At 51.0% G+C, this 26,347-nt stretch overlaps 1 protein-coding gene across 1 annotated transcript in view; it reads right to left on the bottom strand.

The window, feature by feature from the left end:
• LOC111154883 (mechanistic target of rapamycin kinase) overlaps positions 1-26,347 on the bottom strand; it is a 125,347-nt gene that overhangs the window by 1,042 nt on the left and 97,958 nt on the right. The window contains exons 35-56 of the mRNA XM_022514821.1: positions 24,140-24,265; positions 23,913-24,044; positions 20,211-20,326; positions 19,115-19,232; positions 16,621-16,872; positions 15,836-15,936; positions 14,616-14,712; positions 14,251-14,349; positions 13,829-13,951; positions 13,533-13,715; positions 13,000-13,134; positions 12,608-12,782; positions 11,181-11,316; positions 10,572-10,719; positions 9,877-9,999; positions 8,440-8,522; positions 6,676-6,748; positions 6,031-6,105; positions 5,508-5,643; positions 4,793-4,858; positions 2,393-2,473; positions 2,041-2,121 (exon numbers count right to left, since the gene is read on the bottom strand). Coding sequence (XP_022370529.1) covers positions 2,041-2,121; positions 2,393-2,473; positions 4,793-4,858; positions 5,508-5,643; positions 6,031-6,105; positions 6,676-6,748; positions 8,440-8,522; positions 9,877-9,999; positions 10,572-10,719; positions 11,181-11,316; positions 12,608-12,782; positions 13,000-13,134; positions 13,533-13,715; positions 13,829-13,951; positions 14,251-14,349; positions 14,616-14,712; positions 15,836-15,936; positions 16,621-16,872; positions 19,115-19,232; positions 20,211-20,326; positions 23,913-24,044; positions 24,140-24,265 — 2,659 coding nt within the window. The remainder of the gene's footprint in view (positions 1-2,040; positions 2,122-2,392; positions 2,474-4,792; positions 4,859-5,507; positions 5,644-6,030; positions 6,106-6,675; positions 6,749-8,439; positions 8,523-9,876; positions 10,000-10,571; positions 10,720-11,180; positions 11,317-12,607; positions 12,783-12,999; positions 13,135-13,532; positions 13,716-13,828; positions 13,952-14,250; positions 14,350-14,615; positions 14,713-15,835; positions 15,937-16,620; positions 16,873-19,114; positions 19,233-20,210; positions 20,327-23,912; positions 24,045-24,139; positions 24,266-26,347) is intronic.

The raw sequence follows: 26,347 nt of genomic DNA, 5'->3' as shown, positions 1-26,347 counted from the left end.
GAGGGGAAGGGCCTGCAGCTGGCCGAGCCCCGCAGTGGCGAAGATCCAGCGGCTGATTTGTACAGATTCCTTCATCTACTGCCATCATCAGGCAAGTAGATGAGAAACCGGGCTCAGTTTCAGTCCTAGAACCTCCATTGTTGGGCCTTTCCTCCCATAGGAAGCCCACTTCCACCACAAACCCATCAGCTCAGCCCGGAACGGGCACTCGTGGCCGGCTGATGAAGCCTCTTTGGCACAAGGGCCATTTCCCGTCCTCCCCTGGCCCCACATGTCCAAGCCGCCCTGCTGGCTTCTCGCTGTCAGCACATGCCCTCGTCTCCTACTTTCCAAGCTCATCATTCACCAAGCTCATCGCTCTGGACCCCTGATGTGTCAGGCAGTGCTTGAGGCGCTGGATCTGTTCCACAGGAGCTCCCTCTTCGGTGCTGCTGCGACCTGGGAGCTGTACCTCCTCCCCTGAAGGCTAAGTTCACCTGCGCTCTGATCCCAGCGTCTCCCGCTACCTAGAGCGCTTCGCACGGTCACCCCCCCACCCCACCGTGCCTGTCTTCAAACGTTTGTAAACTCGTTCTCCTCGCCCGGGAAGGAATAAAAGACTCTCACGCACTACACCTGCTGGAGCCAGCCCCCACCCCCTTCCCCAGGCAGCCGGGCTCCTCCCAAGTTTGAAACTTGTCTGCTCTGCCTCGCTTCCCTCACTCACTTCTCATTCTCTTCAACCCCTCCGGCCTGGCTGCCAGGTTCTCAGGAGGCCACCAGTGACTCGGAGCCGTCCTCGGTGCCTGCCATGCCTCGTGCCTCCTCATTGATCCTTTGGATTTTACCTCCAGAAGACCTGGAGGCCACCTCCCTAGTCTAGTCAACTGTCCAGCCACAAATGTGGCAGCAGCTCCCTCCCTCCACACAGCCTCCCTGGCCAGTGCAGGGAGGATTCCCCAGTGCAAACCCACTGGGCCCCTCCTGCCTCCCTGTCCCCCACTTCAAGACCTCAGGGTCTTCCCATTGCCCTTAGGACGGAGGATGAAAGTATAAGGCCCTGTACGATCCCACCCGGCCCACTCAGAGCGTGGCACTCTGCTTCTGTGCTTCTCCCATCTCGCTCTCTGAGGCAGGCAGACTCATCTGCATTCAGACCGTCTTTCTTGCCAGATTCGCTCCCACCACAGGGCCCTTACATGTGCTGTTTCCTTTACCTGGAACACTCTGCCTCTAATTATGTCCTCCTTCAGATTTTAGCTCAAGGGTTGTTTCCCAAGGAAGCTTTCCTGGAACTCCGGCACTTAAATTCCCTTGTGAATGGCATCTCAGCCCAAGCCCTTTCTTGCACCTAATACTGCCCCTGTCAATGCCGACCCCAAGGGGGCAGGCAGTCCGTCGGCTCTTACCAGCAGTTTCTTCAGCATCTAGCGCATCTAGGTGTTCAACAAATAAATACAATTTGACTTCAATACTTCTGTGCCAGGCCCAAATGCTGAGGACTGGCATCCCATGTCTCATCTGAGCCTCACCACATTTTGAGAAAGACATTCTTCCAGATGAACAGATAGAGAGGCCCAGGCGGCACACAGGGTGTGATAGCGCGGGGGTCTTCGGCCCCCTTGACTGCCACCTCCTGTCATACCATCTGGTCTACAGGACATGTCTCGTTTTCAGAAGTATGCAGTTCTCTCCTTCCACGCTCTCCACTCCAGCATAGCCCCGGGAGTGCAGGAAGGCAGGGGATCACAGTGGTCAGGTTTGCTCCAGTATCAAGCCATGATGATGAGAATAACTTGCCTGAATTTGGCTGACTTTGGACCCCAATGAACTTTACTCAGCCCTGTCTGGCATAAGGATATTAACATCACTTGAAATGAGTTTAATGGTCATTAGAGAATCAGAGAGGGTCTCCAGCTGACAGACTCAGAGACCCTCCAGTTAGCTGCGGAGTCAAAGTTTAGGCGCAGCTGGGAAGGGGCTGACCTCCCACGCTAGGGGAGAAAAATCTCTCAAGATGTTATATTCCTTTTAAGTAAACACACACACTCACTCACTCACCAGTGAGCTTGTCTCGAACCCTGTTTATAATCTGAATAGCTTTCTTATTTAGGGCCTCGGGTTTCACCAAACCGTCTCCGACTGAAATACACAAAGGGAGAAAGAACAGTGAGACTGGATGGTCACAACAGATTCAACGGATGCCCCGCTGTTCGCAAATATTCGCTTCTGTAAGTGCTGAGTAACTCTTTCTCTGCGCCTATGTCTTCAGAAGAGAATGAGAAATTCACAGACCCTTGTCTGCTCAAAGGTGGGTTTGCTGCTTTATCTTACCAACCCCTCTCGGTGCAGCGCGGCTGTTGTGTTCTTAATGAGCTAGTCATGGCTGCGATTCCTCAGAGATTGGACTTACTGAAAGAATGGATAGATTCTGGCACTGTGGTCCCCGTTTTCTTATGGGCGGGCTCCCCAAGTTCCACACCGTCCAAAATTTCTAGGAGGAAAAAAAATCGATTGGCAGAAAATTCCAGCACCAAGAAGCCACTGTCACAAGCATTAGCTCTACTCACTCACACGCCACAGTCCCTGGACGCGGACCTTGTGACCTCTCAGGGGAAAGGACAGGAAGGATGGTCACTGTGTGTTTAAAAGGTTTTACATCTCCAAAGCGTGACTTTTTAAACAAACAACATTTATAAGACGTTCTGACACAGAGCACAGGAGTGCAACGGAATCCCTGGCAGAACTTGCTGGAACGACTGATGAAAACATAGAGAGCACCAGCTTCCAGGGGGCCACACTCATGACCGAAGTGCTATTCTTCAGAGGAATTTATACATCCTTTCTGGGCAGAGAAAGACCTCAGGCTTATAGTCACCCTCCACTGACTGTGGCCTTCAGGAGAGTCTAGAAGCAGAAGTATGAAGTTATCTACACATTGTCCTTGTACACCCCAGGCCTTCAAAATGAAGCCAGGGCTGGTAATACTTTCATGAATGATCACTTAGAACTTAACGTTTAAGCCACAGAAAACCAGCCAAGTCTACCACCATCTGGGGCCACCAGAACCAGCTGTCCCCGTTCCTCTCAGCATGCCCCAGACAGCAGACAAGAGTCTGCTCCATAGCGTACTACTGAGGCGGACCCTGGGAATGAAACCCGTTAAGTCTTACATACTTCGGGTGAGACCGGTCACCCACAGAGGGCACCCCAGACACCCTGAGGAATTCAGGCATCGTTCATAAATGGTGTCATGATGTCCAGACCAGAGTCCACACCTGGTCACAGACAGGACCTCAATTTCCTGCCCAGAACACCCTCTTCCTTCCCATCCACCCACCCAGTAAGGCCAGCTTAAGTCCCACTGACCGAGGAGCTCCCTAAACGACCGCTGTTCAGAGCGGTACCTCCTTTCTCTCAGCTTCACGGGCTCTCCTCCAAACGCACCTGCTGGATCACGCAATGGACTTGACTGTTCTCGTGTTAGTTCCTAGGCCATACAGTTTGGTTGATTCTATAATGTCATTCTGATGCTTCTCCACGGTAATCTCTGTAGGTCACATTCTTTTAACATTATTTGTTATAATGTTTATCCTTAAACATTACTTGGCTCAGCTAAGCAACTAGTTGCACATGTTCCATAAATGTCTGCAGAGAATATTTACTTATTTATTTTCAAGGTGTGAACTACGTAGGGTGTTGTTTGATGTTATGAGGGAAAAAGGAGAGGGCCAGGGAGGGGGGTGAGGGGAGTGTGTGAAATAAAGTTAAACAGCTTTACTCTAAGACCTTTGAGAGGTTCCATACACAAACTGTGTTCTGGCTCTTGGAGGGGCATTATCTTCCTGGGACCCTGTTCTGTGGACCCACTCTTGGACAGTGTTTCCTGTGGCTTCCCTGCCCCTCCGCCAGCAGCGTGAATACACTTCTACTGCTTCTGTCCTATTTTTTTTTTTAAGATTTTATTTATTTATTTGACAGAGAGATGGAGAGCACAAGTAGGCAGCGCAGCAGGCAGAGGGAGAGGGAGAAGCAGGCTCTCCACTGAGCAGGGAGCCCGATGTGGGGCTTGATCCCAGGACGCTGGGATCATGACCTGAGCTGAAGGCAGATGCTTACCTGACTGAGCCACTCAGGCACCCCGTCCTCCTATTTCTGAGCTATTAACAATGTTCTAGGACCATGGTGATACAGTTAATAATTATCCCAGTCCAGACACCACTATAGGGCATACTAAATACTGGTTAATAATCAGATATGCTTTTAATTTTGTTTTTTAAATTTTTGTTTTAAAGATTTTATTTATTTCTTTGTCAGAGAGAGAGCACAAGCAGGGGGAGCAGCAGGCCGAGGGTGAAGCAGGCTCCCCACTAAGCAAGGAGCCCAATGCGGGACTCAATCCCAGGACCCCGGGATCGTGACCTGAGCTGAAGGTAGACGTTTAACTGACTGAGCCACTCAGGCATCCCTAAATGTGTTTTTATAGATTAAGCTCAGATAGTTTGATCAAAATTTCTGAGCCTTAGGTACCCACTCTGTCGTGAGAGGCATGAAACTGAAAAAAAAAATTATGCTCAGTAAATACTTCGAGACCAACTTTCTGAAGTTAACTAAATGCCTGTTAGATGCTATTTTAGCAGGGAGGGAATCACTGCAGGACTGTGCCCCTGGTCGGAGCCTCTAGAAAACACGCTTCCTGGCATGTCACCACCTCCGTCATGCTTCCTCACGGCAATCACAAAGCTCGCCCTGTTCAAGACACATTCTGGACAAAAGCAGACAGAAGCTGCAGTCTCCCGGGGGAGGGACTCACCTACTGACTGGCCAGCAGAGTAGGAATCCGTCCTCGTTCGGGACCGCTTGTTGCCTTTGGTATTTGCTAAGGAAAGAAACAGAGAGAGGATAAAAAGGGCTTCAAACTTTGACTTGAGAGAAACTTCGTTGACATGATATTTTCTTACCATCAAAATACAATTGTACTAAAAGCTAAAGCCCCCAAGAGAGGGCCCAGCATGGATCACTCGGGACTCAGCGGGTGTTAGCACAGGTGTGCAGTCCTGTGGGATTGCAGGATTCTGTGTCGCTGTGTCTGAATTTAGACGCTGTGGACCAGATAACAGAAGGTGAGAGAGGGACTGATGGGCGGCGGGTGAGACCCCTGGGTCTGTCCCCTCTTCCGAGGAGGAGCAGCAAAGGGGAGATGGAGATGCTGCTGCCCCAGGTCACAAGAGTCCAGCTTGCTACTCTCCATGAAGTCCAAACAAACAAAAATCACCAGGGCTTATCCTGAAAGTATTATAATTAATATTTAAATTAGTGGTTGGCATTTTTGTTGTAGTTAATAAGAAAAAATACTTGAAATTCATTTCTAGCCACTGGACCAGCTCTGTGAAAACACAATGCAACAGCTCAGTAGCCCAGCTCAGGCTCCAGGCCCACAGGGAGCGAGGTTGGTGACATGTAACATGTCACCTACTCCTAGATCCGAGGGGACGGGCTCCCGCTCCACAGCACTTGGTGACACTCACTGTCCATCAGCCTCCAGTTGAGCAAGGGGTCATAGACAAAGGCCTCCAGCACGGCCATGACACTGTCCTTGTGTTCCCGAAGCACTTCCATCACCGTGTGACACGTGATCCTGTAGTTGCCATCCAGACCGGTGACCTGCAGCATCAGAGCCACTCGTCACAGAAGTCAACGGCCCCAGCCCTGCCCTGATGGCCTCAGGACCCAAAGCTAGTTGAGAGGGTCTGTCACCCACACTGAGGAAGCAGACACAGGCCGCTACTAGTGTATCATGCTGGGAATGTGTTCAGAGCAAGGGATCAGGTCAGGCCTGTGATTCATAGGACACAAGGTCTGATGTGAAGCATGATGAGACTCTCAAAGGTCGAGCATTTTTAACACGATGGAAAATACCAGAAAACAACCACAGAACCAACTCAGGCATTCAGGGGAACTGATAAGACCGAACAAGCCAGCCCGTGTGCAGCGCTGGGCCTGACTGTGTTGGCCCCATCCCAAAGCAGCTTGTTCCCAAGACCCGCTCACCTCCATAGCATTGGTCAGCATTCTCGTTAGTCTAAACGGAATCTTCTCTGGGAATTTCTCCCTGGTCATAGCAACCTATGGGGACATAAAAGAGAAAAACCAGGTTCAGTGGCTAGATTATTTTTTTTTTCCTTTAGTTTTGTGTTTTATTTAATTAATTAATTTTTTTTCCAGGCTAGATCATGTTCTTTAGATAAAGCCAGGCAAAGGCAGATAGCTTTTCTTTGCCTTGATTTCAATGAGGACACAGAAATGGAGTAGTTTTAGTTTAGTGAGGGGACTTGTCACAGGGATTTAAAAAAGATAACTAAGAGACACACACACACACAGGGATAGAGGGAACAAAGAAAAAAGACAAGTGTGCATCACAATAGGCCTCTGCCCAGCAGGCCAATTCAGGGATGAAGATTCTGCCACTCAGAGGTGCGTGCGCAGCGGCCCTTGCCTCAAAAAGGGTTAGAGTCCGACTGCGGCAAGTACCAAGGAGCATGGACTTCACGTCTTAGTTTGACTTTCTGCAGCTTTGGTAGGAGACGCAGGGATCAGGGTGATGCATTTTGCGCTTAAATTTGCCTGAACGGTCAGAGGGTGAGGGGGTCATCTGGCAAGGTAAGCTTGACCAGGTGTTCTGGAACACGCAGTCACCTCAAAGCAGTCCCCGAAGTCGATGTGCAAGATCTTCCCGCTCAGCCGGTCCAGCATCAGGTTGGACGGGTGTCTGAGAAACAGGGGAGCACGGAGGGGTCACTAGAGCGGCACTGACGAATAAATCAACAAGGATGGGACAGTCCAGGCCCCGCCCACAGGCCAAAGCCAGCCCCCACCTGCCTCTGGAAACACAGTGTTTCTGGACATGGCCCCGCCGATTTGCCATGTACTGTTGCAGGCCGCTTTTGTGTCACAGGCAGACACGAGTAGCTGTGAGGTTATCATATGGCCAGCAAAGCCTAGGTTATTTCTTTTTGGGGAGGGAGCCAAAGCTTATTTACTTTTCGTTTATTTTTTTATTTTTTATTTTTTTTTTAATTTATTTTTTTTTTTTTTTAAAGATTTTATTTATTTATTTGACAGACAGATCACAAGTAGTCAAGAGGCAGGCGGAAGAGAGAGGAGGAAGCAGGCTCTCCGCGGAGCAGAGAGCCCAATGCGGGGCTCGATCCCAGAGTTCTGGGATCATGACCTGAGCCGAAGGCAGAGGCTTTAACCCACTGAGCCACCCAGGCGCCCCTCGTTTATTTTTTTAATTAACACATAATATATTGTTTCTTCCAGGGGTACAGGTCTGTGAATCATCAGTCTTACACAATTCACAGCACTCATCACCCCTCCTCCAGCAACCCTCGCTTCATTTCCTGAGATTGAGAGTCTCTTATGGTCTGTCTCCCTCTCTGGTTTCATTCCATTTCATTTTTTCCTCTCTTCCTCTCTCTACCTTGTTTTTCAAATTCCACATATCACGAGATCACATGATAACTGTCTTTTTCTGATTGGCTAAATTATTTCTTATCTGGCCCTTTATAGAGAAAGTTTGCTGATCCCTGTTCTAGGTCCGCAACGGAGAGAGATCAGTGCATCACAGTTGCGTTCCTGACATCTGTGGTCACAAGATGGATCCTGTGTGGCAGTGCTGGCATCTCAGAGTGACGAGGCTCTATCTTCACCCCTCAGCACCCAGCACGTGGTCCCATCTCCTGGGCCCCCATGCCCATCTAGGAAGGGTCATCTGGCTTTTGTCACTAGGAATTCTTCTGGCTCTTTTTTAAAAACAAGAATTTATTATTTCTGTCGGAGAAAATTATTTTTATTCTCAAATATTTGCATGAGACGTGATCCCAGGAGAGAGTAGACACCAAGGAACTAGTTTTTCAAAGACTTCTAGAGAGTCAATTTCTGAATATTCCTTAACTACTTTTTCAGTCAGTGCACGTGGATAAAATTTATTATTCAGAAATATCAGAGGGACCTACTCTGGTTGGTTTCAATTACAGAAATATTATTTATCACAGTGATAAATGTTTACGGGATCAGTAAAATCTATCAAAAAAAAATTTTTTTTAGTAAGTTCTACACCCAACGTGGGGCTTGAACTCACAAACCTGAGAGATCAAGAATCACACACTCTAGTGACCGAACCAACCAGGCGCCCCTGTGTATGGTTTTTAACATATTAAGCCAGCCTGTAAAGAAGGTGGTGCCCTAGAACTGAGGTTTTCCTCTCTTTAGTTTGCTAGGTTGTTCTGTTGCATGGATAATAAAAAGGGACTAAGGTAGATACTGCAAAGAAGATCCAAAGTTACAAAATACAATTATTTACCAAATGGTCATAAATCTGCCTGGAAAACAAAAGGAAACTATTTCAGAAAGGTACCATGTAGAAAAAGACTACAAAACCAAAATCAACTTACTCACCTATCTCCCAGGCCCAAAATATACCCGACCATGGACATGACAGCTAACGAGCGGGTGTAGTTGGTTCTTCGGTCAAACCACACCTGGAACACAGGAGCGCACATGAACTGTGGCTCTAGAAGCTAACTAGCTTCAACAGAATCGCACCACAATCAGTTGTTTCCTTATGTCCCATCAGTAACCAGTTAATAACATAAAATGGAATAAAGATCTCAATCATAATTGTAACGGCGGTAAACTATGCTTGTAATAAACTAGAGATGTATAGAACACAGATGAGTAAAAAAAAAGTTAACCTTTGTGTAGGAACATGAAGACCCGAATAAATAAAAATGTCCATTTAAGACGGTAAAAATGTAATAACTCCCTAAATTATTTGATACATTTAATATAATTGTGCTGAATATTCAGTAGCTCTTTTTTGAGGGGACTGTGATAAAATGACCCCAAAATTTATCTGGAAGAAGAAAAAATTAAAATAGCCAACGAGGAGAGACTTTTCATTAACAGTTGTATTAACAGGGGCGCCTGGGTGACTCAGTGGGTTAAAGCCTCTGCCTTCAGCTCAGGTCATGATCCCAGGGTCCTGGGATCGAGCCCTGCATCGGGCTCTCTGCTCAGCAAGGAGCCTGCCTCCCTCCCTCTCTCTGCCTGCCTCTCTGCCTACTTGTGTTCTCTGTCAAATAAATAAATAAAATCTTAAAAAAAACCCCAAAACGCAGTTGTATTAACAGTATGATACTTGAAGAGAAATAGGCTTTAGAGACATCAATGAAATAAAACAGAAGCCCCAGAAAGAAATCCAATGGCAGAGAATAGCTTTTTGTATAATAAAAATGGACTTTCTTAAACAGTAGGAAAAGGAAGGATTATTTGGTAAATACTGTGGTGTTGGCTAATCATCTCAAAAAAGTAAAATCTGAATCTTTAATCTTAAATTCCGAATTGGGTCGAGGATTTAAATGGAAAAACAAGTTTTATAATCAGTACAAGTAAATGAATGTAGAAAGATACACAATCTTGAGGCAGAGAGGGCCTTTCTAAATATAAAGCTGAAGGTAGAAACTTCAAAGAAAAGGATAAAAATCCGGTAACTTCCAACTTTTAAAAGTGTCTACACATCAAAAACAAAACAAAGTCCCAAACCAAGGAACATACCAGAACAAAAATTAAAAAACCAAATAAGCAGGAAATTTCTAACATACGAAAATAGGGTTAATATCCTTCTTCTAAGCACAGCTCAAATGCTATTGCAAGAAACGGGAGAAACACTAAATTACTAAATCCGTATCTGCTGAACGGCATGGCTCGCCCAGGTAATCTCAGTAACAAAAGACGGTGCACAGTCCGCAGCTGCTCGTCCCGAAGGCGCGTCCGCCGGGTACGCGTGAACAGACTGGAAAGCAGCGCCGGTGCGAGGAGCCCAGCGGGTTGTACCTCGGAGCTGGGGCTTTTGAGCCACAGCAGCTTGGCCAGGTCGTCGCCGGCGGTGTTGTTGACGGCGTGCTCGAACACCTCCACCTTCTGCATCAGCGTCAGGTGATCGTAGTCTGGAGCCATCTGCATTGGGACACAAGCGCTCTGCGAGTGGCCCTGAACTGGTAGCTTCAATCCAGGGGGACATCAGGCTCTGGGCCCAGGCAGAGCTGGGTTCTGATCTCACCACACCAGCCCAAAGAAGACCAGTGCCAAAGTGGGGGGGAGGGTGTGGCCAACAGAACTGGGTGACCATGGGAACTGCTAAGGCTGAAGGGTGAGACATCAGGTCCCACCCGAGCTTAAGTCTGCTGGCGCAAAGGAGAGCACGGGAGGCATCGAGGTTTTGGATGACAGATCTCTTACTACTTGCACCTCTACTGCCATCATCTCCCTGGGTGGCCCGTGTCCCGTCCACATCAGTTGATCCCCTGATCAACAATATCATCCAGTCTCACCTAGAAGGCTGGACACCTAATTTCTGGGCTCTACGGTTCTGTTCTTAGAGGTAATCTGCGTTAGGACTCGCTTTGTCTCCCAACCAGACTTTCCGGTGACACAGACTTTCCGCACATACACAGAAGGACGAGAAGAACAGCTCTGTAGAGTTCCTGACTGGCGAGTTACATCAAGGCCGTGAAGGCCTCACCACGTACCCGCAACATGATGCGATGCTCGATGTTGAGAAGGATCTTCTTCTTCTCTCTGTAGTCCCGGATGAGGGCGTGCAGCGTGTCGCAGTGTGGGACCCAGCCAATGAGTCCCGAGTTGGTGGATAAGGGGATGACGGCGTATCTCTGGATGCTGGCGCCCCCGGAAGGCAGGGTTGGTTATCGGATGTAAGCAGAGTCTGCCTCCGACCCCCGCACAACACAGGGGAGCGAGCTGAATGCCCCCCAACCCCACCCCTTCAACTTAACATCCATGTTCTTAACAGAACGGGGAGGAAGAGAGCGGGGCAGCCGGGGAAGGTAAACACACAGGCCGTGCAGCATCTCTAGTCTAACGGCCACGGGCTGTTCCATTCTGGACCCTCTGGTGGTTGTTACAGGTGTTTCCCTTCAAAGCACGCAAACGTAGGGACAGCTCTTTGCTGTGTTCAACACCTTGGCTACTGATGACTTCCTGCCAGGTACACTAGGTCTAGAACTGCTTTCGTGGAGGGACACGACCACATGGGAGGGATGTAAGGAAAGCCCAGATGACCCGTCACGTCACTGCTGTGCCACTACTCTCCCCAACCCCCGCCACCGCGTCCTGACTACCTGAGGTTCTTGCGAAGAGACGTCGGGTCGTTGGCCAGAAGGGTGTTGACCAGGCCGAAGAGCTGCATCACTCGCTCGTCCTGCCGCAGGTCTTCGTGGCCCTTCAGGAGGAAAACAAACTCATGCCCGTTGCTGCCTGTGGGAATGGTGGGAGCCGTTAGCACAGACAAGCCCTGTACCCCCAAGCTCTTACGTGTACCCTGCCCAGCCCCACTTGCACACAAACATGAGAGTACCCTAGGACTCATGAAAAGAATGGCCCCGCTTTTGATCGTCCCCCAATGAAATGCTGGTCAAATTAAAAATAAATAAAATTAAAAACAGCTGTCTTTGGAGATCAGGACCGATTCTGCAGGGATGGTCGTTCTGCGTGCTCCCCTCACAACCACTCTCCGCCCTGATGTCTGGATTGGGCCCGTGAAGCCTGGCTCCTGGGGACTGCATCACCTCAGCTCCCAGCTGGGCTTGGCCAATGGGGGCACTGGCAGGAGGGAAATCAGAGGGTGGGAAGAGGGAGAGGCCAAAGGGTTTGCTCCTGACAACGGGCCAGGCTCCGGTTCTAGAAGTTTCCAGTGTTCCTCCCCCTGGGCTACAGCTCTAGTGGTGGATGGCCTCTCTTTCTAGGTTATGTGTTCTCAATGGGCTCCTTGCCCTCTCGGGTCTGGAGGGTGGGGTGAGTCATAGCTTCTCACTGTTGGCTCTCTTGACTCTGCTCACAGAAGGAAACAGGCCCTTCATTCAAGTCTCTCATGAAATACTGTGGAGAACCTGACTGACCCATGTTTGAGTATCAGGAGATGCCAGCCCACGGAGAGATGATCTCCTGGGAACCATGACGAACTGGACTGGTGAGTAACTCCAACATTTAAAAAGCATGAGCTATATTGAAAGTGAGAACCCTCGGAGGGCCGTCCGAGCATCTGGGCCTGCCGTAGCCACCCCAGGTAGGCCACAGAGCTCACCGGGAGAACTCATTTCCACATCAGTTTGTTCCTTTTACATAGCCATTTCCCACGGAGAGAGACCATGATGGTGAAGGAGAACATTCGAGAGCTCAGGAGCCCTTTCTTCAGCCCTGCTCGTCACCTACCACACCCGCCCCCGGATGCCCCTTTGTTTGCCCTGTCAGTCCCCTGCAGCCGCCTGCCTCCCCACATGGCCATGCCGCACACCTCTGCGGTTCCCTCCACCTGTTCTGCAGGGCGCTCAGGCCTCCCATGAGCACCGCAACGGTGTGAACAGACGAGGAGTCCTGGGGACGATGTGACAGGGAACCCGCTTGTGCTCTGTTTCTCTCTCCATAAACCCGGGAGAGAGGCCGCATGGGAAGATGAGTGGTGTGGACGGGGAGCGGAAACCTCAGAAAAGGGGAGGGGTTCGGCCAGGGTTGGGGGGCTGCAGGTGGCAGGAGCCGCAGGCGTCCTTACCCATGAGCGTCAGCTTCCGGGGCCTCTGCTTGGAGGTGATGACCTGCAGGGACGGCGCTATGGACTGAATGCGAATGATCGGCTGGTTGGGGTCGTACGTTCCGGGCACGGCCAGTTCGAGGTCCCGGCACATCAGAAGTTTGGGGGACACATACTGCAGCTCTAGGGAGGTGAGCTGCGAACAAGTACCACAGGGGTCAGCTGGCTGCCGGCGGGAAGGGGCTTATGTGCAATTTGGGTATTTTTTAACAGATTGCTAACGGCAATGACTTGTCCTAGAATTTGTAGATCAAAGTAAAACCAGAGGCTTTAGAGTTAGTGTCAGAACATTCACAAAGAGGAAAACCTGAGGGATGATGATGGTGAACGCCGCTAGAGCTCAAAGGTCCTACCTGGGGCAGCTGCTTAGAAATCCGCCTGAACACATGATAATAGAGGTCCCAGGCTTGGGTAAGGTCCTTGACGTTCCCGGATTTCATGTACTTCCTGCACCACTCTTGGGCCTCCATTAGGTCTCGACCATATGCCTGGGCGGGGAAGCAGGGCACGTCTGTGAGCCGTCAGGTGTGGACTACGCCCCGTGCTGAAGCCCCAAGCAGACGGCACAACTGCTCGGCCACACGCTACGGCTGGATGGCGGCTGTGGCCCTTCACAAGGCTCAGCCGGGGCAGTGGGGAGGCCCCGTCCTGGAGATGGCTTATGGGCAAAGGAAGGAGAGGCAGGATGAGCTCAGCAAGGATCTCATGGTTTTCCGGTTAAAGTCGGGGAGGGTTCTCATAAGTTCGTGACGATTAAATTGCTGGTGTTTCTATATCCCATGACCTCCGTCAGAATATGTTTTAGTCACGTCAGGAGGAAGGCCAGAGGGAAAGGGGTCTGGTAAGGGCTTTGGGTCATGTCATGCTGTGCTTTCTCATCCCATACCTGATTAAAAGATGTTTCCTTCAGAGTCTGGGGGCCCCGCTCCATCATGGCGTGCAGGGGCTCCAGCACCTCGAACATGCCCTTCACGTTCCTCTCCCCGAAGTACAAACGGGAGGCCTCTTCCAGGCCTTCGTGCCACATCTCGTGCCAGAGGATGGCCACGCGGATGAGCTCCTCGCTCACCTGGACCAAAGGGGACAAGCGAGAGGCACCGAGGATGAGCTGACTGACTGAAAGGCTGTGTGGGAGAGACAGCAGGTCCTCCTGCCGGCAGCACCGGCACGGGCCGGACTCACCATCATGGCCTGCTGGACCAGGGTGTTACTGTGCTCGCACATGTTCTTCAGGATCTTGTTGGCTGCGTTGTGGCGGGCCGTCGTGGTGGACTTAGAGGCCACAGTCAGTGGGTAGATGAGGGCCTGAGGCAGACATGGAAGGAACACTCGCAAACTCGGACTTTCAAGAAGATGAGAGAGACGGAGAAGACGCTGCTGACACTGATTTGAGTCCATCACTCAGTCTTGGGGTGGGTGCGGGGGTGGGGGGGGGTCTTTCTCTTCAGGAAGGCCCTGGGCCTGGGCCCGGGCCCGCCAGCCAGACAGAGGGGATGCCTGGTTCCTGGTTCCTGCCTTATGCCCCTAGAGCAGCCTTAGGAAAGGCCGGGATCCAGACGGAAAGGTCCATGGTTCAAGGAGGAACTGCCCGGGGGCCCACATACCTGGGGGTGGTACCGGCCAATGTCTGTGAGAAGCTGGTGAATGAGGCGGCCCACCAAGGGCCTGGGTGTATCGATTCTCGCGATGAGCTGCGGTATGACCTGGATTCAGAGAGACATGGTGCGCAGCGCGTGAGGGGCAGAAACAACTACTTGTTATTCTGGGCACTGACCGGCTCTCGAAACCTGTTGTGGCAGATGCTGTGGAACTCTGAAAGAGTTCACTCCCTTCAGTTCTCTGGGAGAAACTAAAGAAAATATGGAGTCTCGACCTTGGGACCCATCCCGCCCTCCTTTACCGCTGTTCACTGATCACCGCATGAGCCCAGGGGGAGACAGAGCAGGCGGGAGACCTGAGCCCGCCTTACCTGTAACCAAGTATCGATCTGGATCGCTTTCACCCCTTCCACTAAGGCTTCATTTACATCTGGCCAGTGACCATAGTCAAACCATAAGGTGAGGACTCTGGAGAAGACAAATAAGAAAATCACAGAAAATCGAGTTTCCCAGTTTTTGTTTTTTTATTTTTATAATCTTTAAGACTCTTGAGAAAAGAATAATTGGCAAAGGGGCGCCTGGGTGGCTCAGTCAGTTGTGTCCGACTCTTGATTTTGGCTCAGGTCATGATCTCAGGGTCCTGGGATCGGGTCCCACAACGGGCTCTGCGCTCAGCGGGTGTCTGCATGAGGATTCCCTCTCTCTCCCCCCATTCATACTTTCTCGCTCTAAAAATAAATAACTCTTAAAAAAAAAAAGAATAATTGGCAGGGCCTCAAATCAGTGGTTCTATAGTGTCTGGTCTCGGGGACCATCAGGGAAGGGTGGTTGGTGATGGTTGTTAATACTTGGGTCAATCGCTTCTCGGCCTTTTGGCTAAGATCAAGTGGAATACTTGGGTCAACACCAGGAGGGGCATCCCAAGTGAATGCTTATTTTATTCCAGATAATGTAGAGGGTGCAGCATCGTCTAAGCTCAGAGATCTAACTGAGGAGCCCAGGGACAACCTATGGAGAATCTTCGCACACACAAAGTCACCTGGAGACCAGCAGCAACAGGGTAAATGCAGGACTCAGCTGCCCCTGTCACCCACAGTCTCTGGGCTGGCCGGTCTGTGCCATTGTTTGGGCCACTCTAAGTGGTGTCTCAAAGCTGAGGCGAGGCACCTGGGTCACTCAGTCAGTTAAGCATCTGGCTTTGGCTCAGGTCATGATCTCAGGATCCTGACATCAACCCCATGTTGGGTTCCCTGCTCAGTGGGGAGCCTGCTTCTCCCTCTGCCTCTCCCCCATTCCTTCTCTCTCTCTCACTCACTATCTCTCAAACATATAAAATAAACAAATAAACAAATAAAAAGAAAAAAAGCTGAGGGGCTTTCAGCACTACTGCCACAAACAGCTCTGCGTCTCCCTCGCTGCCAGAGTGCGCGCGCAGCCTTCTCCGGCCGCGCCTCCTTCCCGGCCTGGGCAGGTGGAGGCTGGTCAGCCTTCCTCTTGGACATGCTCATCAGGGTGGGGAAGGAGGACGCCACGAGTAATTCCCTGTCCAGCTGTGCACACGGCCCGTCAGGGGTCCTGCCCGCTCTGATACCTCAGTGTGTCCTGGAGGTTGTTGCCTCGTGACAAGGAGATGGAGCGGAAGAAGCCCTGGACGGCAGGGACGGTGTACATCAGCAGGGTTTTGGACAAATCCTGTTGGAACACACGCATGTTAATGGACGCTCTTGGCTTAGTTTCTCTTCCGGAAAAGTGGCCTCACGGCATACGAACAGTACCTGCCTCAAAGAGGTTATGAGGTTAAATTAGTTACTGCACGAGAAGCCTCTCGATTAGTACTGGCTCACAGCGAGCACTCAGGAAATGCCGACTGTGTCACAGTCGCTATCACCTTGGACTATGGTGGGTGCTTAAACAGGGGTGGCAGAGAGAGCAGGCGGAGAAGGAACACGCTGCTCTCTGGGCCTGCCAGCTGCCCCCACGCACTCTGAAAGGACGGCCAGAGGGGAGGAGGCGGGACGGGGCAGCGGGCGGAGAGGAAAAAGCAGAGGATGGATCCCGCCTGCCTGTCCTCAAGCGGACCCGCAGATGCGCACGGCCACCCACGCGGCCACCCACACGGCCAGGTGCAGGCTTTAAGGGGATGAGCTCATTCTCGTGGGAAGGATGACCAGAAACTCAGTCTTCGGCTTGGGGGCTAAAGCAGCGCCTCCAACACAAACACGGGCTCGAACACCGCCGGCTGGCAAATAAGCCACACCACCCGGCTTCCTCTCCCTTCAGAGCGAAACCCAGGAACCTCCGTGTGCCACCACCGCCCCACTCCTCAGAGCGCCCGGTGCCGGGCTCAGCCCTTGCTGGGGGAGGGAGGGACAGTACCTCAGTGACCTTCTTCTGCAGAGGAGACGGGGTGGGGCTGTTCTCGGTGCTCTCGGCCTCGCTCTCACTGTTGCTGCCCTCGGTGCTGGTGGCGGTGGCGGTGGCCGTGGCCGCGGTGGTGGCGGCGGTGGTCGTGCTGGTGATGTTGGCCCCGCTGGCATGCCGCAGCTTCTTCTTCTCGTCACGCGCTTGGTTCTGATGCTTGTAGTGCAGCACAGCTTCAAAGTTCATCACTGCCCACGCGTGCCAGGCCTGCGTGGGGCGAGAGCGGAGGAGGAGGAGGCCTGAGCGCCAAGGCCTTAGAGGAGCGTGACGCCAAAGCTGAGGCAGGGCGCTGGGCCTACCCTTCCTTCTCAGTGGCCAGCAGAGCAAAACTTCACCCAAAACACTCAGGAGTGGGGCCTTTTACCAGATTTAGCCTGATTCCTTCATTACTGTGGCAGGACCGTGGTGAGGGCCGCGGGGGGTTGGGGGGGAGGGGAGGAGTATCTGAAGAGCAGTGAGCCAGGTCCTTATCTCAGGGGCCTCCTGGTCTGGTGGGCGCCCAGCAACCCGAGGACGGGCAAACGTGAGGGAGCGATGAGAGACAGACAACGGGCAGGCCAGGGTCAGGGAAGGCTTCGTGGAGGCAGGTTTCTGGGCTAGGGGCTGAAGAGCAGCCTTCGATGGGCAAAGCAGGGACAAGAGGACAACAACAGGGACCTCCCAGCCTGGGGAGCTCAGGGACGAAGATGCAGGGTGGCCAGCACAGGGCAGTTATAAGAAACAAAGAAACAGATCCGACTGGAGCATAGTCCGTGATGGATAGCAGTAGGGGTAAGGTTAGGAAAGGGCAGGGTCAGATTGTGGACAGGCTAACGTATTAGGCCAAGAGGTCCCGTTTCATTCTAGGTTTTAAAGATTCCTTTGGCAGCCGTATGTGAAACATCATTTACGAGAGCACACGTGTAGGGGCGTGATGGTGAAAGTCTTAACCAGGTCCTAGGTCAGTGGGAAAGGGAGCACATCAAGAGGAACACGCCACGGGGGAAATGTCGCTCATCTGTCCAGCTCTCCCATCCGGCTCGTGTGTGGCCTGTCAGAAAACCAATGTCCACTGACTGTTTGCTGGGAGAAGTCTTTGGTGCTTATTTTGGTAAAGGAGGAACCACCCACGCTCTGTGGTTTAGAGCTGCGGTGACCTGTGGTGCAGCACCGCCTCGTGCAGACAGCACGAGGCACATCCTGATCTGGGGCCTCGCGATTGCAGTGATGGCAGGACACTAAATCCTGCAAGGGATATACTTTCTGGATAATCGTGAAATTCCTTTGCATCCCTTGCTAAAATCTTTCTTTAACATAAATGAGTCCATTTTTTTACCTAAGCAGAGTAGGTCGATCATAACTGACCTTTATTTGATGAGTCACAATTCTGCACTGACCCAGCCTGTGTCCTCACACCTTCATTTATTCAGTAGCTCTGTTTTAACCACTCCGTGCCAGGCATGGAGCCAGGGGACATGGTGAGCAAGACGGAAACAGTCTCTGCACACACACAGGACCGCACCATTACAGTAAGACAGCATAAACCCCAAAGGACCCATACAAAGGAAAGCCTGAAATTCCTGGAACCAATTTTTTTCCCCTTGTGATTTGTTTATTTTCTAGAATGTGAGCGAAGGAAAGTAACCTGGTTAGGAGACACTTCCAGTTGGTAAGGTTCTAGCTAATCCAGAGTTTATCCGATCTATTTTTCCAGCCTAGAACTGGGGCTGTCCTAGATAGAGTAATTATTGCTGTTGCCACGAAACAGTGATTTTTCAGATCAGAATGAAGCATGCTTCAATCAGGGTATGATTTTTACGGTACATGCTTCTGTGTCTTCAGATATATGTTTTGATCTCAGAGGGGTTAATGCGCAAAGTATTAGCAAGTTAAGGAAATGCTGGAAAGAAATCAATGGCATCTGGTGTACCAAGCAGCTATTACTGGGAGGTAGGTCCCTCAGGGAAGACCTAAAAACTAAGGGTACGTGTTCTTCTCCAAACCCCTCCTCTTCCACTCAACCACATCTTTGATACATTTCCTAATTCTGTTTATCTTCCTGAAAAGTTCCCTACGCCATAACAGGATGTTACCCAGAGCTTTCCAATAAAAACAGAGAAAGTGAATTTCTTAGAGGAGGAGCAGGCAGGGATGGAAATCAGGAAGAAGCCGGGTAGGAACAGATGACCCAAGGGAAGATAAAGTTCCAGAGATTAACCGTGCGTCCAGATGCTCGTGGCCAAACAATCAGCTCAGCGTCTAGAAGACAACAGCATTCCCTCGCGCCACGCACAGAATAATGGCGTGATGAAGTGTTTCTCCAATAAGACTCTATCTATCTTCCTGTACAGTGAAGCCCATAGGGGCTCTGACAGACTGGCTCCTGGCGTGCGAACAGGTGAATCCCCAGCCCAGGACCGGCACCCGCAAAGCTGGGAGGGGTGGGGTCCCCCCGGGGGGGCGGGGCTACCTTGTACCAGCTGCGGTCGTGCTCCGTGGCCGCGCTGTAGTACTGCAGCACCTTGGGGATGGTGCTCTCGTTGATGCCCTGCAGGTTCAGCTGCCACTCCCCGAGCTTCAGGAAACACCTGGGGACAGAGAAACGACCCCCATGCCGCTACCCCCACATGCTAGCCCCCCCGCCCCCCAGCAAGGAGAACGGCCCATTTTGTTGGCCGAGCCTATCTACACTTGCTCCCTGGAAGCAACGGGATGGAAGCACAGGGTTCTCAACCACACAGGAGGGAAGAAATGGGCTTGAGGGATGCATTTTGAATGTATCAGCTCTTCTCCTTGACCTGTGTTTCAATGCCAGCGTTGACCAGTACCTGCTACAGGGTAGGTCTATACGGACCTGCCTGCCTCGATTTTAGTTTTTGGTGGGGGTGCTGGCTGCTGAGTATCTCTTCCTCTTGCTTGCTATCAGCTTCCCCTCATTTCTCCCTTCTCCTCAGTTTATAATAAATGACAGACTACCTATCGACATATTATATTGTGTGTGTGTGTGTGTATACATACATATATAACATGCACCATGTTATATGTTATAATGATATGTCTCATTTATAACAGATCGTATTTACCATGATAACAATAACAGCCCACATTTACTGATCGCTACTCTCTTCCAGGTACTGCTCTAAATGGTCAATGTGTTTATTCTATTAACTCTCATACCACCTTCTACCGCCCCAACCAACAGGAGCCCTTAGCATCCCCTTTTTGTATGATGAGGAAACTGAGGCAGAGTGGTTAAGTGACCCAGCCAGAGTCACACATCAAAGCAGCAGCAGAGCTGGCATTGGCCGCCAAGGGGTCTGACTCTCAGGCCAGACACCAGGAAGGCAGCAGCACCTGGATGCCCTGGGGGCCCAGTCCTGGGCAGAGAGCAGCAGAGGCCCCAGCTCAGCACAATCTGATGCTGCCTGGGGTTCCTACTGCAAAAGGTGAGAGCGGTGTCGGGAGCTCGCTGCCCAGGGAGGCTTGAGTCTTCCCGCCATGCTGCAGAGGCTGCTGGGGCGGGGGGACAGGAGCGCAACCGGCCCCGGCCAGTGGGGACCCCTCACCGGGCCATGAGCTTGTGCAGCTCCTGCTTGTGCTGCTGGTCCTCGGTGGCAACGGCGTGCTGGGCCTGCTGCTGCATGGTCTGCACGAAGTGCTGCATGTGCTGGAAGGCGTCAATCTGCACAAGACAAGAGCATGGGAGCCGCTCAGCATTCGGCCTGGCCTCACGAGAGAGAACCCCCCGATCATCTGATGAGCCTGTGAGCCGGCCCCCACTCCCAGGAGAGCACCCTGGAGCACAGGGCAAGGATGCCCTAGAACAGGCGGCCCAGGGCATGGCACTGGGAGATGGTTGGGCTTTACAAGAAGACTCATACTTTTCCAACTCAAGCCTCGGCTCTCCTTGGCTAACTGTACTGCTACTTCGATAAGCTCCTTGCCTGATTACCCCGAAATAACAATCCACAGGAAGAAATGTGAAACAACTGCTTACTTCCCGGCAACACAAGGGGGCAAAACCAGGCTCCTTGGGGCACTGTTTCCAGGCCCGTAAAACTTTCGTACTTGTTTAGAACTCTAAGTACCTTGGACACTCCAGCAGAGCCCAAACTATAGTTTTAAAAGTCCGACAGAACGCTCAGTACTCAAATAAGAGCACAGACATGGGGTGAAGGCCCTCATCCGTCCATCCGAGCGAAGCAGGGGGGAGGACAGTGGCTGAGCAGACAGACGTCTAGGTGAACGAGGTGGCTTAGGAGCGAAACCTTCACAGCATCCTCAAGCCTTTCGATCTATCTATACTACGGGACCTGATACAAAGTGAGCAGAACCACGTGGGTTAGGAACAGGGAGCTGAAAGAGGGAAGGGCAGAGACACAGAGTCAGAGATCTGGGACTAAGGTAACAGCCATCTCTAGAAGCCCCCACGTCCACTCACACCTGCATCCTGATAAGTGGGGTCCCCACTATTTTTAAAGGGCTTCACAGGTGGAGACAGAGCATATAGACATGAAAAGCTCCAGTGGAAAAAATGGTGGAATGTAAGTCCACCACGACAGTGGGAGGGGGGAACGGTATGCGAGAGAGTGAAAAACAGGTGATGTGTTCTTTGCTGCAGAAGGAAATGGGGGGGGGAATCAACATTTCAAATAAATAAGGTCAGAATGGTCTCCTTCCATTTTTTAAAAAAAAATTGAAACATGTCAGTCATGATGGTCTTCAAGGAAAATACAACTCATGGCTTGGAGGCCAGGACCAACCTCAGACACGTTTCAACATAAGGAATTAATTAGCATCAACAGACATGGCTCACCCCAGAGCCAGAATGATGTGACTAACAACTCGTCAGGCAGCTAATCCGCACACGGGGACAGGGCGGACAGGCAGATGTTCTGACAGTTAACAAGACACCTGTCCCCCCACACCCCCCCCAGACAGCTGCCTTCACGGGGTTCCATTACTCACCCTGGCTTTGAAAAATGAACTACATTAGCAGCCCGCACCTGAGAAGTGATAAATGTTTCTGTAGTTTTTTCCTCTACGAGAACTGCACTGACCACACTTACAGCTGATTAAGAAGGAAAGGAAGAAGGGAGAGATAGCACTGGAAAGATCCAGCCTGAGAAGGGGGACTGGTAAGCTGGTGTGCGGAGTGTGTGCCCGTCAAGCATGTGAGGACTGACTGAAGCAGGAGCTGGGATGCCAAGGCTGTTCGGAGCCCACACGCTCTGCGTCGCCGGCAGTCCAGACACACAGCTTACTTTCCTTTCAGGAGACTCAGCCAAGCGCCGAACAAAAAATAAACCACCCAAACCAGGGAGGGCTGCATAGTAGTTCGGATTTGAAGCTCAGTATTAAGTAAATCTATCCAGCACCGGAGAATCGATATCCTTCTACTGCACGGCGTGGAGACCACTTATTTTGAAGGAATACAAAGTGTTCTACTAAAATACGCTCTTTTCTCCACCTCTGGGAAGCGAGGAGGGAAAAATGGATTCTTTCTCTCTTACAGATGAAGGACTGGGTGATCAGAGGAAGGGGTTTCTCTTGGGCACAGAGTTTCAGCTGCGCGTTGTACGCCCGGTTGGCGAGCAAGACCCATGTCCTCAGCTTGGTGAGGTTTCACGGAAAGACTGGCCTGTCTCTAGATTGTGGGAAGTGGCTTGTCTAGGAAAACACGGGACATACCCCTTGTGCCTGACGCCTTCCTGCAGAGCAGGCTCTGCTTTTCTCAAACTCTCTTACCTGCCTTAGACAAGGCAGGATACAAGGCTTACTGAATTGTTTGTAGTGGAGGAAAGTCAAGCTCAGAGAGGAAAAGGGGCTTGCTCAGTAGTGCGATTATTACGTAGCTGGTTCGTGAGTGACTCCTGAGCTCCCGTGAAGATGCGACAGCCCTAGGTCTGGGCTTGAAGTCCAAGCACCTGACTTCAAAGAGGTTTCTGAATTTCTAATGCCTGTCGTTTCATGGCCTCCCATCGGAGTCTGGGCTCTGAGAAGAGGCCGTAATGTGTAGAGAGGTTGGGCTGTGGTCATTTGTTGAAAGGAGCCACTCCCTGGTTGAGACATTAGCCAAGAGGCTCCTGCTGCCTGCCTTCGGCAGGACGTTCAAACACTTGGGACTCTGTACCCAGGAAGGAAACCAGACCACGCTCAGATCCAGCATCTTCTGTTTTTCTCATTTGCCTGGAGGAAGGTTGGACTTTGAATTAGAAGTGCTCTGGCCCGGGAAGTTTGCAGAGACTTACAACCAGACCAAACCAAACTCCCAAAAACAACAAAAAGAAAACAAGACCCCAAACGATGCACGTGGACAACGGAGTTTGGCCATTCCTACTAAAGTGAACCCCTCTTGAAAACCCAGCACTGGGGTGCAGGGTTCCCGATCCCACCGTGGGACGCTTTTACAGTCCCAGAGTCAGCCACCCAAAAAGAAGTCAATGTAGACACCATCCCGGGTTTCCTTCGGCGTGCCTTCCACAGCCTCAGCTGCACAGGTGGCTCTGCGCTCCTTTCTCCTGGCAGGCCTCGCCATGGGCCACAATGGGGAGAGGAGGGCTAGGACACTCCCTCTGTTTGGTCAGGGGCACGAGGAGCCAGAGCAGGTGCTGATTTTGCCTCCAGGGTACCTGTACCCTTCCTGGGTACAGCGTTTTGTTAATCATCACCATCATCCAGGGAGATCATTTCAAAAAATAGAACCAACCACCGCCCCCCCCCCCGGCCCCTGGGAGCCACAGCTATTTCCTTGTCCGGGGAAGGATCTGTCTGTAAACAAAGGAAGAGGAATTCTGCGCAGGCTCCAAGTAGACGCTCCCTACTGGATGCAGCACGACACTCTGGGTATTGCTGCTTCTGGATCCCAGCTGATGACTGGGAAGGAGACGACAAGTTGGAAAAACCAAAGTGGTCTTGTGAAATGTCCAGTCTGTGTTTTCACAAATATGCTGCCTTTTGGGTACTGAACAGCCCACCTTTTCTTGGGAGGCGGGGGGAGAGGGGGGCAGAAATCGTGCCCTTTCGATGTTCCCGCACACTCTGCTAAGAAATATAACCGTGACCTCACGCAGCAGTTCCATCAACGGCATCCGGGAGGTCCTCAGATACGATTCACTCTGGAAATCGGGCCAAACAGCTTCCTAACAGGAGCAAACCCCAACATGGCGCTTTGGGTGCTGCTCCCTCCCGAGCCCCGAGGCGGCGAGAGGCCGGGTAGTGGGCGCTCGGGACGAGCGGTCTGCTGCCGCGTGGGTTGGGATACAGACCTTGCGAGCGCTCTTCCACATGTTTTTCATGTAGGCGTAGGTCACCTGAGGGTGAACTGTTGGCAGAGGATGGTCCAGTTGCCGAGATGGATCCACTCCCAGGAGCAACACTAAGGTTTTATGAGCAAGGGCCTTAAAAACAAGACAGGCCGGGTTATAAACAGGACGGGATCAGGAGCGCTGTTCCCATCCCAGCCTCCCACCCCACCCTGTGAGGCGTCACTCACCAGCCTGCCGCTCTTCCCACACAGGCTGGCATACTTGAGCCAGGTCCTCATGTCCTCATGAGGGCTGACCACAAGTGACCGCACCATCAGGATCTTCTGCCAGTCCTCCACGATGCGCTGGCAGCCCTGGAACATTCGGGAGGGAGAATCAGGCATGTCCTCTGCTATAGCTTTAACCCCCAACAAGCAACAGAAAGACCTGCCTCGAACCAACAAAGAAATTCGTTTTTACAACCTCAGCTTTCTCAAGAGACGGGTGCTGTGAAGAAAAACACTTCTTAGGAACCTCTCAAATCCAAGAGTCAGGAGAGTAACAGGTCTGGTGCTCGAGTCCTGGCCCTGCCACCTTCCATATGTGGGACGCTGCACACGTTACTTAACCGCTAAAATGAGGTAAAGATAGTACCAACTTCATAGGGCTATGATGAGGGTGACATGAATTAAACCTTTTTAATTTCTTTTCTGGAGTATAAATAATGCTTTTTTTTTTTTTTTTTAAAGCCAGTCTTCTTTTTTTGATACAGCTCTTCTTTATTTATTTGAGGGAGTGAGAGAGTGAGCACGAGTGGGTTGAGAGGCAGAGGGAGAAGCAGACTCCTGGTTGAGCAGGGAGCCTGATGTGGGGTTTGACCCTGACACACTGGGATCAGGACCTGCACCAAAGGCAGACGCTTAACTGAGTCACCCAGGTGCCCCAATAATGCATTTTTAACTTTGATTTTTTTGCTTCAGCTTCTCTGGGGCTCAGTCGATGGGACCTGGACTTTTGATCTCAGAGTTGTGAGTTCGAGCCCCATGTTGGCTATGGAGATTACTTAAAAATAAAATCTCTAGAAAAAAATGTATCATTCAAAATTTGGGAGATGAATTAAGCATAAGAGAAGTTTTTTTTTTTTTAAAGATTTTATGTATTTATTTGACAGAGAGAAATCACAAGTAGGCAGAGAGGCAGGCAGAGAGAGAGGAGGAAGCAGGCTCCCTGCCAAGCAGAGAGCCCGACATGGGGCTCGATCCCAGGACCCTGGGATCATGACCTGAGCCGAAGGCAGAGGCTTTAACTCACTGAGCCACCCAGGTGCCCCAAGCATAAGAGAAGTTTAAGTAAATTCTCAAATGACGCTGCCTGTGAGCAGCGGCATCGTCAGTGCTGAAGTGATCAACGCCTGAACCTGCGCGAAGACTAGCCGAGATTCCTTCTGCTTCATTTTCATTGGTCTCTGATCAAAAACTGCATATAGAGGGAAAAGTGCCTCATTCACTCATATATATAAATTCTTTTAAATTAAAAAATAGGGGGAATTCGATGTTATTAAAAGGGATAGGTGATTTTCTATCGAAGACTTCTGAGGATAAGTGGGCCTCCTCCACCTTCGCTCTAAGAAGTCAGACTCAGAGACAAACCACCCGGGGAGTAGGGCTTGTCCCTCTGTGGGCAAATCTGTCCCTTTGAGAGACAAATGGAACCAAAGGAGCCGTCCTCCACGGAGGTGAGTCTGACCATCTAGCAACAATGGTTGCAGGCTTTTAAATATGACAGGATCCAGTGGGAGCCTAAATTAAGAACCTAAGGCAAGTCAGGCTGACCCCTCAAATCGCCCCATGGGAGACTCTGGCAGGGGATTTCAGCTTCGGTGACTTGACCACAAAATGGCCATTCTCCAACAGAGGTGGCTCATGGAGCGCTTGGATAGTAAGCCACCCATGAGAGCCAAGTTTCTACCACAAACTTAATGCTTTATTTTCAGGTCTTGGACCATATCTTTCCATCCCATTAAGTGTGACAACGGCGATTAGGAAAGTTATGAAAACAGGAAAAAGTACATTGAGTGACTGTTTTGGGATCTTCTCACCATTTGCTAGTTTCTTCCAGATGCTGAAATAATCTGGCTCCTTGTAAGCCAAAAAGCATCTTGTTGTCTCAAGGTGGGAAAGTCGCAAAGGCCTGAGATGCCGACAGTGTCTTGGAGATGGTAAAGTTAAACACGGGTTTCCCCTCCCCAAGACGCGTTTATTCCACTCCCTCTGGGCCTCTATTTGAATAAAGCCTCCCTTGTTAGAATGGCAGAAGACTCATCAGATCTCTGATTTGGAAACTCTTCAACCCATTACGGGCACTTAAAAAAAAGGTGGTGTGTGTGTGTGTGTGTGTGTGTGTGTGTGTGTATACAAGTCAGGTGGGAAATGCTTGCTTTGTGGAATTCTTTTCTG

This window comes from Enhydra lutris, unplaced genomic scaffold, assembly GCF_002288905.1.
Source record: "Enhydra lutris kenyoni isolate GAN:26980312 unplaced genomic scaffold, ASM228890v2 scaffoldscaffold38, whole genome shotgun sequence".
NCBI classification, from domain to species: domain Eukaryota; kingdom Metazoa; phylum Chordata; class Mammalia; order Carnivora; family Mustelidae; genus Enhydra; species Enhydra lutris.
This window is presented reverse-complemented; position numbering and strand designations above follow the sequence as displayed.